This window comes from Echiichthys vipera, assembly GCF_963691815.1.
Source record: "Echiichthys vipera genome assembly, chromosome: 12".
Classification (NCBI taxonomy): domain Eukaryota; kingdom Metazoa; phylum Chordata; class Actinopteri; order Perciformes; family Trachinidae; genus Echiichthys; species Echiichthys vipera.
In genome coordinates, this window is record NC_139837.1 from 1,043,477 (window position 1) to 1,057,776 (window position 14,300).

Sequence of the window (14,300 nt, forward strand, 5' to 3'; positions counted from 1 at the left end):
CTGGTGTCGAGCTGCAACTGGACTGTGTGTTGTTGGAGAAGTGTTGACGTTACATGAAGCTTGTATAACATCCTTTCTCTTACTGCGAGTGAGGAGGTGAAACTGAAGCGCTCTGCTGTGTCTCAGTTCGCCGTAGGTGCGCTGACGTGTGGGCTGGTGATGAATAAGCACCTGGTCTGTGTGGAGGAGGTGATGAAAGACGGGGCACTGGAGAGACTCTGACAGTGTCCTCATCATAAATCTCTAAGATCACACAACACATGCGTCCCCTCTCTCCTGCACTGACTGGATGGTTGAAGGGGGGATTCGAATGTTCTCTACTTTAATTCTGTAGTGGTCAGCATTGTTGCCTCACAGCGAGAGGGTTGCTGGTTTGAATCCCTGCTGGGGCCCTTCTGTGTGGAGTTTGCATGTTGTCCCCGTGTCTGCGTGGGTTTTCTCCGGGTTCTCCGGTTTCCTCCCACAGTCCAAAGACGTGCAGGTGTTCGGTTCATTGATGACTCTAAATCACCCGTAGGTGTGAATGGTTGTCTGTCTCTGTTCGTCTCTATGTGTCCTGTGATAGACTGGCGTCCTGTCCAGGGTGGACCCCGCCTCACGCCCAATGTCAGCTGGGATCGGCTCCAGCCCCCCGTGACCCCGTAAGGAACAAGAGCCTGAAGATGAATGAATGAATGAGAGAATTGTGATGATGAAGGGAGACGGAGGCCACTTTGCTTTTCCACAGGTCCGCTGCCCGTAAATGCAAAGCAGGGAGCGGATCTGTCAACAACTGTGAACTCTCACCTGCTTTCATTTCACGCACACTCAGCGTTTCCAGCCCCATCAGTTCCCTAAAGCGTTCTTCTCTGGGTTTAAGGCAGGGGTCTGCAACCCACGGCTCTTGGGCCGCATGCGCCTCTTCAGCCCCCTTTTCAGTGGCTCTCTGCAGCTTTGCCAGAAAATAACATTGAAATAAATAACGTGTTTTTTGCACAGGGGAAAATCTTTCGAAGGGAACACCTGTTAATGTTAACTTGGAGTTCAAGGTGAGTTTTTAAAAATATTATGTGAAACTTAAAGATGGGTCACATTCTACGTCCACGGCCCAGCGCATTTCCCTGCAGGTGGCTAATCTTGTATTTCTGACCCGCTCTGTCGGTACGCTAACGCTAACCACGGACAATTACGCCCCAAAACACAGGTCATAACAGGAATACAATGTTTTCTTTATTGTTAAGCCTGTGAATGTTCTCATTCGTCCAGGTCGTCGTTCTCCTCAAAGCAATTTCAGTCAAAAACAACTGGACTTGGTTCTTTGTCAGGAAGACGTTTCACCTCTCATCCAAGAGGCTTCATCAGTTCATGTACGCATCTGACCAGGACCAGGACCAGGACCAGGCTGGGACTGGACCAGGACTAGGACCAGGCTGGGACTGGACCAGGACCAGGACCAGGCTGGGACTGAACCAGGACCAGGACCAGGACCAGGCTGGGACTGGTCCAACTAACTGGTGTGGAGATCCAGGTATTTAACCTCTCACAAGGCCGATGATGTCACTGACACCCTTTGTGCTCCAAGTGCCCACGCCCGTCGTTAGAGTGACAGTCGTTGGTGGGCAGTTGGTTTCGACTTGGTTAGTGCTCTATTGAGTCTGAACGACAGTCGTTGGGGTCACCCGGGCCATGTGTGAACAGTTGTCCTTTGAGGTTAGATTGTTGAATCTCCTGGGAAGGGATGAAAGGGCAGCATTGTAAACTGGAGATAAGTGGAGTCTCAGACCTCCTCCTCTGTTTAGCGATGGTTTCTCCACTTTTACATAGATGCTTCTTTTACTCCTCTTTCAAACCATCTGTCCTCTCTGTCCAGGATTTGGACACTGTTGTCATCAAAGGAGTGAGCTTTCTCCTTCAGGTGTAAGTGGGCAGCAGAGTCCAGGCCTGAGGAGGGAGCTCTCCTGTGTTGGGCCGAGCGTTTATGCAGTGGTTGTTGTTCTATAACTTAATAAATGGAACAAACTATAGCTTTTGTATCCTCAAAGCAATTTCAGTCAAAAAATAGCTTTTGTATATAACTATAGATAAAACTTTATAAGCTGTGACATCATATATGTTTTGCGGCTCCAGACAAATTTTATTTGGTGGAAGACAAAAAGGCAAAATGTCTCTTTTGATAGTAAACGTTCTTCCCCCGGTTCAGGGAACAACCAGCTGACTGAAGGTCCCTGGTGTCCATGTGCGGGGGTTGAACGGTAAAATGAGGGAGTAACTCTTTAACTCTTCCTCCGGTACACACACACACACACACACACACACACACACACACACACACACACACACACACACACACACACACACACACACACACACACACACACACACACACACACACACACACACACACACACACACACACACACACACACACACACACACACACACACACACACACACACACACACACACACACACACACACAGGTACAGTAGGTGGAGCTCCACCAACAACCAGCTGCTCTGAACACGCCTTTATTTCCACCTTCACCTTTGTCTCAATCACCAGCGTGGGCAAAATGGCCGACGTTTGGACACAACCAGGACACAAACGGCTCTTCTTGGTAGTGACCCTGGTTGCCATGGTGAAGTCCTCCCTCGGTTTAAAGGGAAAGCTCTATTGTTGTTGTTTTGGGCGCCGTTGCTTCCTGGTTTCTTCTGTTTCCGGGTCTAAAGCCACTGCAGTGGAGTGGGGAGCGTGCGCAGACGAGAAACCTGAGATAACGTGTTTCCATGAGGAAGAATCAGGGACTGAAGGAGTTCTCCGGGTCTGCACACGGTGCTGGCCGTCTTTCACACATGCACCGCAGACCTGAAATGATCTAGACATTAACAGGATACAGCCTCGTACGTGAGAACGCAGATATCTGATCCAGTCGGACCGGGCATCGAGTTTACCTGCAGGCTCCTGAGTACAAACACCGGGTAATCTCCGAGTGGGCTCCATCACCGGAGATCCAAACACGTGCAGAGTGACCCGTCACCACCAGAGTCTCTAAATCCCCCTGGGACCTTTTTTAAACGGAAACACGGCGAGTGAACGGACATTTGAGAGGGCGTGGCCACATTTGACCCTGATGGAAACGCGCCTACTGAACCTCTTTGAGACGTTTGAGGACGTCATCTTGGACTTTAGGAAACACGGATACACACTTTTCAACCTTTTCTCACCTTTGATCGACCAAACAACTGATCCATTAATGTAGAAACTGATGAATCCATAATGAACGTAAGGGTTCGATGCAGAAGTGTGACATTTCTACCAACATTAGGATTTAATGTGGCGCTAAAAAGTCTATTTTTCCGTTGTTTCCTGACTCTTTAGATGCGTTCTGACACAAACCCCTGGTGCCTGGAGCAGCTCTAAGTGTCTTTACCAAGCCTGGAGAGTGCTCCCGTTATAAAACCATGCAATTCCCTCTAAAAATACCTTCTTCTCTTAAAAGGTCAGTGGTTTTATTGCGAGGCAGAGCTCCACTGGTGGATGATGTAAGCCTGGGTGAGCTCACTCTTGTCTCCGGTGCTGGGTTGGTCTGAAGGGCTGGTTTTTATGAGCTGCAGGTGGTTTCCAGAGGAATGGCACAGAACTAACGCTGCACCGAAGCACAGCCGCCTTCACAGGGTTAACGGCGGTGTTGACGGCAGGCCGCGTGCCTCACCGCGCAGCGTTTCTAGGAGACGGTGCTCTCGGGTTGACCTGCGGCCCCCGGGGGTGTTCGCTGAGCAGGTAGAAGCTCAGACAGAACACCCTCCCACCGGGGATTTTACCCTGATTCGACCTGAGCTGCTGTTTCTCTCTCTCTCCTGAGCGTTCCTGTTTTTCCCCTCGCAGTCAGAAAAGCTTTTATGTCATCACTGCTCATGTTTGAGAGAGAGCGGCGGTTTAGAAGGGCACAGATAATGCTCAGTTTACCTTTAAGCTCCTGGTTCGAGCCTCAGTTGTTTGTTTGTCCTGAGCCCATGTTGTGTAAGCTCATCACTTAAACTGTACCCTTGAACTTCCCTTTAGAAGCTGCTGGTTTGTGTAATCGGCTGGAATGTGGACGGCGTTTGAAGCACGATGACATCAGCCCGTGTGTGACGCGGCGAGCCCTCAGCCCTCGGCCTCTCTTATTGGATGTGAGGGATCCAAAACCCAGTGTTGTGTTAAATATGACATGTCAGCAGTAGGCCGTATAAAAACAGACGTAGCGTCTCCATCAGGTCCGTTCTCTCACCTTGATCCAATCGTCCTCGCCTACAGAAGTCTCCATCTTGACTCCGCCTCCTTTCCTCTGACCAATAAAGGGCATGTATGTGATGTTGGGGGGAAGGGCATACGCCAATCTGGAGTATCTATCTAGGAGTATCTAGAGTAAGAAAGCTAATGTTAGCTAGTCAAATAAAAAATAACTAAAATTGGCTAGTTTAGTAAAGTAAAAAAAGCTAAACTTAGCTATTTTAGAAAAAGCTTATGTTAGCTAGTCAGATAAAAAATAGCTAGCTAGTTCAATGAAAAGAACCTAAGTTAGCGAATCAAGTCACGCTTTGGTGGATTAAACTGTCAGCACTGAACTTCGCCCACAGACCGTATAAACACAGACGTAGCCTCTCCGTCAGGTCCGTTCTCTAACTTGATCTAATCGTCCTCGCCTACAGGAGTCTCCATCTTACCAGACTTTGACTCCGCCTCCTTTCCTCTGACCAAAAAGGGCATGTATGTGACGTTGGGGGGAGGGGCATACGTCCATCTGGCTGACGTTTACTGAATTTACCACATTAGCACGATAGCCCAGGAGCTAGGCTAACAGAACTACTAGCTACTAGATAGAAAGGAGTGGGAGTCATTGTTGAGATCTTTTCCTGACACCGGGAGGGAACAAGAGTCGTTTACTACAATTTTAAAACGAGAACAGGATTTTTTTTAGAGGTTAGAGACACGGGAGGTGAGTCTGTAGAGTGAAGAGCAGCGTTTCTGATTTAAACTGATGTTCAACACAGTCCCGCACTCACAGACTGTAAAACACCCACCCTCACGGGCCCAATCCTCCCCCTGCTCCACATTAGCATTAGCATTAGCATCTAGTGTCTGTGTCATAGATAGCAGGCTGGATTCAAGTCATGGTGACAGTGCGGAGTATGCCTCAGAACCACCGTAGGCCTCGTGCTTGTACACGTGCACACGCTCGTGCTCGTACACGTGCAAACGTGCTTTACTAAAGCCCACCTCTCCCAAACGGGCCGTGGACGGCAAGCGTGCCGCTCCTAGACGCGGTACGGTTGCACTCACACTGGTCAACGGAACCAGACTTTAGCCGTGACACGTGCTGGGGCACGGTACGGAGGCACAGTGGGAGGGCGCCCTAACTTGCATTACTTTGCTTCACTTTGCATTACGCTGCGCTGCATTATATCTCTCTAAGCTTCGTTGCTGTACTCCCGCTGCTCCACATTAGCATTAGCATTAACATCTAGTGTCTGTGTCACTCTCTGATTCTCAACAAACAATTGATAAACGGTCTTTTTTGGTAGAAAGTGTCTTTCTCACAAAGCCCTGCCTGAAAATGTCGATGCTGTCTAAAGCCGACTCATGCGTCAGCCTGAAGATCCAGCACACCCACACTGATGCACCATCCATCCTCCTCTCATCCAACCTGCTCCCACAGATGCTCTGATGCAGCCGAAGCTTTTATCCAAAGCGTTAAATCTTTTTCTTATTTTTGAAAAACTCCTTCACACACTCGCACTCTCGTATCTGCCGATGGTCAGAAGCATGAAGAACGAATGTTTCTCTGCGTAGAAAACACTTAGAATCTTAAAGGGAGGTATTTATGGTCCTGCTCCAGAACCGTTGAATTAGGGCGCACTCCCACTGTTCCTCCATACCATGCTCGTCCCAACAGGCGCACAGGAAATGACCTCAGAACCGCCGTAGGCCTCGTGCTCGTACACGTGCAAACGTGCTTTACTAAAGCCCACCTCTCCCAAACGGGCCGTGGACGGCAAGCGTGCCGCTCCTAGACGTGGTACGGTTGCACTCACACTGGTCAAAGGAACCAGACTTTAGCCGTGACACGTGCTGGGGAGAGAGGGTCAGAAAGGGAGGTCCTGGAACTTCACATGATGTACATTGTGTTCACCAGTGAAGCCGAGGGTCACGGGCAGGGCAGGACACCGTGAGCCACGCTCTTATCAGGAAACAAACACGCCACTTTCCAAAGATTTCATGTTTATCTTCTTCTTCTTCTTTGGTCAGATCCTATTCTAACAAACGTACTTTTATTCAACACTCAGTTTCAATCTCTTCCTCCAGTAAAGGTTGAACTCAGGGTGGCGCACAAGCGTGAAAGTGTGGACTTACACGGGACGACAGCTTTCACACTCCACACACACCGTTTCAAACGCAGGCGTTCTGTGAAAGTCTCCAGGAACAAGCAGAGAGAAGCCTGATGACATCCTCAGAGTCATGCAGGCAGACGGGAAATAGGGTGAGAGAGAGAGAGAGAGAGAGGGGGAGACATGCAGCAAAGGGCCGCAGGTCGGAGTCAAACCCACGGCCGCTGACTCGAGGACCTTCGGCCTCTTTACACGGGGCGACTGCTCTAACCGCTGTGACACTCCGACCGCCCCAAAATCACCATTCATGTCAGAATCCCAGAGTCTTTGTCTGCACTTTAATCATCAAATAACCATGGAGACAGTTTTTATTAAGGTAGAAATCCAGGAGAGATGCTAACAGCCGGACGTGGCTAACAGAGATTAGCTCGGGGCAGCACGGTGAAGGCATTCAAAGGTCTTTTTTAACCACTATTACTGCTGAAAATAACAGCATGCTGCTGCAGAGGTTTGCTGTTATTCAGAGCATCAGGGAAAAGGGAGACATCTGTGCTGGGCCTCATTCATTCCCATGCATGTGGCTCAGAGTCCAGTTCAGTAAACAGTCTCTGGAGGAGCCAAATTCTGTCCTAAAGTGTCCTCTAGGAGCATGAAAGTGTGCTAAAGTGTCCTCTAGGAGCCAAAACTTGTGCTAAAGTGTCCTCTAGGAGCCAAAACGTGTCCTAAAGTGTCCTCTAGGAACATAAACGTGTGTTAAAGTGTCCTCTAGGAGCATAAACGTGTGCTAAAGTGTCCTCTAGGAGCATAAACGTGTGTTAAAGTGTCCTCTAGGAGCAAAAACGTGTGTTAAAGTGTCCTCTAGGAGCATAAACGTGTGTTAAAGTGTCCTCTAGGAGCCAAATTCGGTCCTAAAGTGTCCTCTAGGAGCCTTAACGTGTGTTAAAGTGCCCTCTAGGTTTCTAAAGGTCCTGTTTTCAGGCTCTGATAACGTCGGCTGCTGTGGATGGAAGACTAAACCAGGTTTCAGGGAAACGGACGGACCCTCACACCATCACATAACTGCTGTCGGCTAAACTGGCACATATGAGCAGCAACGTGCCAACAGTAATGCTAACTGTTCTCTCTGTGCGTGTGTGTGTGTGTGTGTGTGTGTGTGTGTGTGTGTGTGTGTGTGTGTGTGTGTGTGTGTGTGTGTGTGTGTGTGTGTGTGTGTGTGTGTGTGTGTGTGTGTGTGTGTGTGTGTTATGCTGCTCTCCCTCTCTCCTCCTCTCATCATGTGTTATGTAACAGCCCATTGTTTTAAAGCACTAGCTGCTCTTCCAGCGTTCACGCAGACACTCACAGATGGTTCGGGCTCATTCTGGAGAGAATACGGACAAATGCACTAAAGTTGTGCTTCACAGGCGAAGCTTTAGTGTCAAAATGGACCGTGCACAGCTGAAGCCCATGCAGCTAACAGTGTGAAGCTGCCACCTCCTCATCCGTACACTTAAGACTCATTCCTGCTCCGTCCCGTGCCCCGTGCTTTAGGGTCCTTGTCCCCCCCTCCAGGCCCGTTTGTACTCACACTACCTGGGCCTCGGAGAATGCTTCTTGCTGCCTATACGTCATCACGCCGTAACACGTCACACGCATTGATGACGTCATGGCGATGCGTGGCTTTGTTTCCAGATCTTTCCGTAGACCTCGGAGTTTTTGTGCGTCTTGTCGACTGTTTTTGAATCTTTTCATCGACCAAATCTGCAGTAAACACTCCACCTCCGCATCACACCAACGTGAACCTTTCACCGCCATTGTTTGAAATGTCCGCGCATGGTCCCTCCTTCTTTTTTCTACGTCCCAACAGGCGCACAGGAAATGACCTCAGAGCCGCCGTAGGCCTCGTGCTCGTACACGTGCGCACGCTCGTGCTCGTACACGTGCGCACGCTCGTGCTCGTACACGTGCAAACGTGCTTTACTAAAGCCCACCTCTCCCAAACGGGCCGTGGACGGCAAGCGTGCCGCTCCTAGACGTGGTACGGTTGCACTCGCACTGGTCAAAGGAACCAGACTTTAGCCGTGACACGTGCTGGGGCACGGTACGGAGGCACAGTGGGAGTGTGCCCTAACATCTCTGTCTTCTTGCTTGTGTTTACATTCAAACAGGACTCAATCGATGACGCTGCTGCTGGGTATGGATCAGCGTTGTCAGGTCGATGCATCTGTCTGATCTCTGCGGGTCTCGAACGCTCACTGAGGAGCTTGGTGTTGAACCCTCCAGGTCCGCTGCCGTCACACACACACACACACACACACACACACGCACACACACACACGTCTAATACGAAGTGAACGTACGGGCAGAACAAAGCCTTCACTCTCATCACACTCATTAAACCAATTACTTCCACTTTGCAGAGCACTTGTTGTTATTCTGCCTGAAGACCAACAGTGTGTGTGTGTGTGTGTGTGTGTGTGTGTGTGTGTGTGTGTGTGTGTGTGTTCCAGTGTGGACACAGGGTTGTATTAATCACAGGGTGGAGTCGCCTCAAAGCTGAGACGCTACAGTTGTGACACACACGTAAACGCCGTCACGACCACGTTATGTCTCAGAATTCAGACCCACGGGTCAAAGTTGTGTTGAGGATCTGGAATCCACGTTTGTCTGCATGTACCTGTTCTTCAGCTGCACCGTTTTCACATCACGCACGCTACTTCTGGTCTGTAGGGACGCCACACCATGGGCGCCACACCATGGACGCCACAGCATGGACGCCACACCATGGACGCCAAAGCATGGGCGCCAAAGCATGGGCGCCAAAGCATGGGCGCCAAAGCATGGACGCCAAAGCATGGACGCCACACCATGGACACCACAACATGGACGCCAAAGCATGGACGCCACAGCATGGACGCCAAAGCATGGACGCCAAAGCATGGACGCCAAAGCATGGACGCCAAAGCATGGACGCCACAGCATGGACGCCACACCATGGACGCCACAGCATGGACGCCACACCATGGACGCCACAGCATGGACGCCACACCATGGACGCCACAGCATGGACGCCACAGCATGGACGCCACAGCATGGACGCCACAGCATGGACGCCACAGCATGGACGCCACAGCATGGGTGCTAATGCATCTATTTTTAGTCATTTTGCATCTTTTTGTGGTGGTTTTGCATCTATTTTTAGTCATTTTGCATCTTTTTGTGCTGGTTTTGCATCGATTTTTAGTCATTTTGCATCTTTTTGTGGTGGTTTTGCATCTATTTTTAGTCATTTTGCATCTTTTTGTGGTGGTTTTGCATCTATTTTTAGTCATTTTGCATCTTTTTGTGGTGGTTTTGCATCTATTTTTAGTCATTTTGCATCTTTTTGTGGTGGTTTTGCATCTATTTTTAGTCATTTTGCATCTTTTTGTGCTGGTTTTGCATCGATTTTTACTCATTTTGCCTCTTTTTTTGAGGTGGTTTTGCATCTATTTTTAGTCATTTTGCATCTTTTTGTGGTGGTTTTGCATCTATTTTTAGTCATTTTGCATCTTTTTGTGGTGGTTTTGCATCTATTTTTAGTCATTTTGCATCTTTTTGTGGTGGTTTTGCATCTATTTTTAGTCATTTTGCATCTTTTTGTGGTGGTTTTGCATCTATTTTAAGTCATTTTGCCTCTTTTTTTGAGGTGGTTTTGCATCTATTTTTAGTCATTTTGCATCTTTTTGTGGTGGTTTTGCATCTATTTTTAGTCATTTTGCATCTTTTTGTGCTGGTTTTGCATCTATTTTTAGTCATTTTGCATCTTTTTGTGGTGGTTTTGCATCTATTTTTAGTCATTTTGCATCTTTTTGTGGTGGTTTTGCATCTATTTTTAGTCATTTTGCATCTTTTTGTGGTGGTTTTGCATCTATTTTAAGTCATTTTGCCTCTTTTTTTGAGGTGGTTTTGCATCTATTTTTAGTCATTTTGCATCTTTTTGTGGTGGTTTTGCATCTATTTTTAGTCATTTTGCATCTTTTTGTGCTGGTTTTGCATCTATTTTTAGTCATTTTGCATCTTTTTGTGCTGGTTTTGCATCGATTTTTAGTCATTTTGCATCTTTTTGTGGTGGTTTTGCATCTATTTTAAGTCATTTTGCCTCTTTTTTTGAGGTGGTTTTGCATCTATTTTTAGTCATTTTGCATCTTTTTGTGGTGGTTTTGCATCTATTTTTAGTCATTTTGCATCTTTTTGTGCTGGTTTTGCATCTATTTTTAGTCATTTTGCATCTTTTTGTGGTGGTTTTGCATCTATTTTTAGTCATTTTGCATCTTTTTGTGGTGGTTTTGCATCTATTTTTAGTCATTTTGCATCTTTTTGTGGTGGTTTTGCATCTATTTTAAGTCATTTTGCCTCTTTTTTTGAGGTGGTTTTGCATCTATTTTTAGTCATTTTGCATCTTTTTGTGGTGGTTTTGCATCTATTTTTAGTCATTTTGCATCTTTTTGTGCTGGTTTTGCATCTATTTTTAGTCATTTTGCATCTTTTTGTGGTGGTTTTGCATCTATTTTTAGTCATTTTGCATCTTTTTGTGGTGGTTTTGCATCTATTTTTAGTCATTTTGCATCTTTTTGTGGTGGTTTTGCATCTATTTTAAGTCATTTTGCCTCTTTTTTTGAGGTGGTTTTTTGGTTTTGGACTAATTGATGCTTAAGTTGTTTCCAGCTGTCCTCGTACTTGATGTAACGGATCAGCTGCTGCAGCCCTGAACACACCACAGTGAACATCAGCTCCTGGTTCTGCGTCCATGAAGCTCGAGCAGCAGCTTCCTTCAGCTCGCTGCTGCAGCCGTGCAGGAGGAAACCCACGGGGGGGGGGGGGGGGGGGGGGGGGGGCGGCGAGAAAATAGAGCAGAGTATAAATAATGCAGCTCCAGGGCAGGAGGCTTGTTAGGAAGCAGCCCCTCATCACCGACCAGCTGCTTACACTCGCTCTGATGCTCACGCACTCACACCGCACGTCCGCCCGATGACTGAAGGCACCCGCCGCTGCACACGACACCGGGACACGGACGCCACCCCCCCCCCAGAGGCGTCAGTATTGAGACTCCTCAGGTGCAACTGTGACACTTTCCCCTAAATCAAGTTTGAACAAATGGAAAGTAAAAGAGAATTCATTGGAGCTCTGATGTAATCTCACTCCTCTGTTCATATATTCATAAAGACGCTCGCTCCACAGATATGCTCTCGGTTCAGCCACACCGGGTTCAAACCGACGCCTGCATCATTATTATTATGGTAAATGCTTTTAACCGTAGTGTCATTTCAGCTGGTGGATGTATTTCAGTTATATTGCACTGCAGGAACCTTTAAGGCGCCCTCCCACTGTGCCTCCGTCCCGCGCCCCGTGCTTTAGGGTCCTTGTCCCCCCCTCCAGGCCCGTTTGTACTCACACTACCTGGGCCTCGGAGAATGCGTAGGCCTCGTACTCGTACACGTGCGCACGCTCGTGCTCGTACACGTGCAAACGTGCTTTACTAAAGCCCACCTCTCCCAAACGGGCCGTGGACGGCAAGCGTGCCGCTCCTAGACGTGGTACGGTTGCACTCACACTGGTCAAAGGAACCAGACTTTAGCCGTGACACGTGCTGGGGCACGGCACGGAGGAACAGTGGGAGTGCGCCCTAAGACTACTGGACGCTTTAACCATAATATGCCAAATTAATTATAACAATAATAATATTTCGAAACACACACACACACACACACACACACACACACACACACACACACACACACACACACACACACACACACACACACCAAATTCCATAATCTGTCATAAACAACAACTCAAAACAAGGTGTGAATCCTCTAAAACACACAGGAGCCCAGGGGCCCCCGACCCCCTTGATCCGCCCCTGCAGGCTGCAGTGGTGCTTCTCAGGGCCACACACACTCTCCACATTCTCTGCCCTTTACACACAAGTGCACTTCATGAATGAAACAGCTCCCCACACACACGCACACACACACACACACACACACACACACAGACACACACAGACACACACACACACACACTGCAGTTAGATTGTTATTGTGTGTAAAGCACCACAATCTAGATCCACAGCTCGGTGTGGAAAGTTTGGGACACACACACACACACACACACACACACACACACACACACACACAATCCCAAAGTTCCCCAATCCAGCAGACTTGCACACAGTTTGCAGGTTGTGCATGCGTGGCCAGGCCACAGCTCCCACGGTGTGTTAGTCCCACCAGGACCAGGACCGGGACCGGGACCAGGACCAGGACCGGGACCGGGACCGGGACCAGGACCGGGACCGGGGTCAGGATGCCTACCTTGCAGGTTCTGCACTCGGATGTCGCTGATCTGTCCGATGAACTCCTCCCTCTCGAACCAGTCCTCCCACTCGTGCCCGGCCATCTGGAGCCGCGGAGGGAGCGCTGATCCTGGGGGGACACTCAGAAAGCTCCCCGGCCGGAGGAGCTGCAGCAGCGGGCAGGCGGGGCGGGCTATTGTCCGGCCAGCCGACCGAGAGCCATGCGAGCCGGGCTGAGAGGAGCCCACACGGGGGGCGGGGGTCCACACGGAGGCTGCTCCCGCTGCCTGGAGCTCTGCGGAGCCGGAGGAGCTGCGGTTTGTTCCCGTCACACAGAGACGGAGAGACGGAGAGAAAAGCCCCGGGATGAGCGAGGGAGCAGGCGGGGAACAGGGGCAGGAAGAGCCGCAGCACCTGGAGGCTGCTTCCGAGAGACCGCCCACCTCCCCCGCCCTCTCTCTCTCTCTCTCTCTCTCTCTCTCTCTCTCTAGTCTCTCTAGTCTCTCTCTCTCTCTCTCTCTCTCTCTCTCTCTCTCTCTCTCTCCCTCTCTCTCTCTCTCCCTCTCTCGACTGTAAAGTGCAATACAATTAAAATTATTATTATTTACAATTGTAGCAACAACCACGATAGTCCAATTGTTGAAAAAGTGTCCTCTAGGAGCATAAACGTGTGTTAAAGTGTCCTCTAAGAGCATAAACGTGTGTTAAAGTGTCCTCTAAGAGCATAAACGTGTGTTAAAGTGTCCTCTAGGAGCATAAACGTGTGTTAAAGTGTCCTCTAGGAGCATAAACGTGTGTTAAAGTGTCCTCTAAGAGCATAAACGTGTGCTAAAGTGTCCTCTAGGAGCATAAACATGTGCTAAAGTGTCCTCTAGGAGCATAGACGTGTGTTAAAGTGTCCTCTAGGAGCATAAACGTGTGCTAAAGTGTCCTCTAGGAGCATAAACGTGTGTTAAAGTGTAGGAGCATAAACGTGTGTTAAAGTGTCCTCTAGGAGCCTAAACGTGTGTTAAAGTGTCCTCTAGGAGCCTAAACGTGTGTTAAAGTGTCCTCTAGGAGCCTAAACGTGTGCTAAAGTGTCCTCTAGCAGCATAAACGTGTGTTAGAGTGTCCTGGAGCCTTAACGTGTGTTAAAGTGTCCTCTAGGAGCATAAACGTGTGTTAAAGTGTCCTCTAGGAGCATAAACGTGTGTTAAAGTGTCCTCTAGGAGCATAAACGTGTGCTAAAGTGTCCTCTAGGAGCATAAACGTGTGTTAAAGTGTCCTCTAGGAGCATAAACGTGTGTTAAAGTGTCCTCTAGGAGCCAAAACTTGTGTTAAAGTGTCCTCTAGGAGCATAAACGTGTGTTAAAGTGTCCTCTAGGAGCATAAACGTGTGTTAAAGTGTCCTCTAGGAGCCAAAACTTGTGTTAAAGTGTCCTCTAGGAGCATAAACGTGTGTTAAAGTGTCCTCTAGGAGCATAAACGTGTGCTAAAGTGTCCTCTAGGAGCATAAACGTGTGTTAAAGTGTCCTCTAGGAGCCAAAACTTGTGTTAAAGTGTCCTCTAGGAGCATAAACGTGTGTTAAAGTGTCCTCTAGGAGCCAAAACTTGTGTTAAAGTGTCCTCTAGGAGCATAAACGTGTGTTAAAGTGTCC

The 14,300-nt window shown here is 48.6% G+C and overlaps 1 protein-coding gene across 1 annotated transcript in view; it reads right to left on the reverse strand.

Moving 5' to 3' along the window:
* The window catches only part of clmna (calmin a), a 42,230-nt gene extending 29,439 nt beyond the window's left edge, over positions 1 to 12,791 (reverse strand). Inside the window, exon 1 of the mRNA XM_083924800.1 lies at positions 12,683 to 12,791. Coding sequence (XP_083780926.1) covers positions 12,683 to 12,767 — 85 coding nt within the window. The 5' untranslated portion in view covers positions 12,768 to 12,791. The remainder of the gene's footprint in view (positions 1 to 12,682) is intronic.
* Positions 12,792 to 14,300: the final 1,509 nt, after the last annotated feature.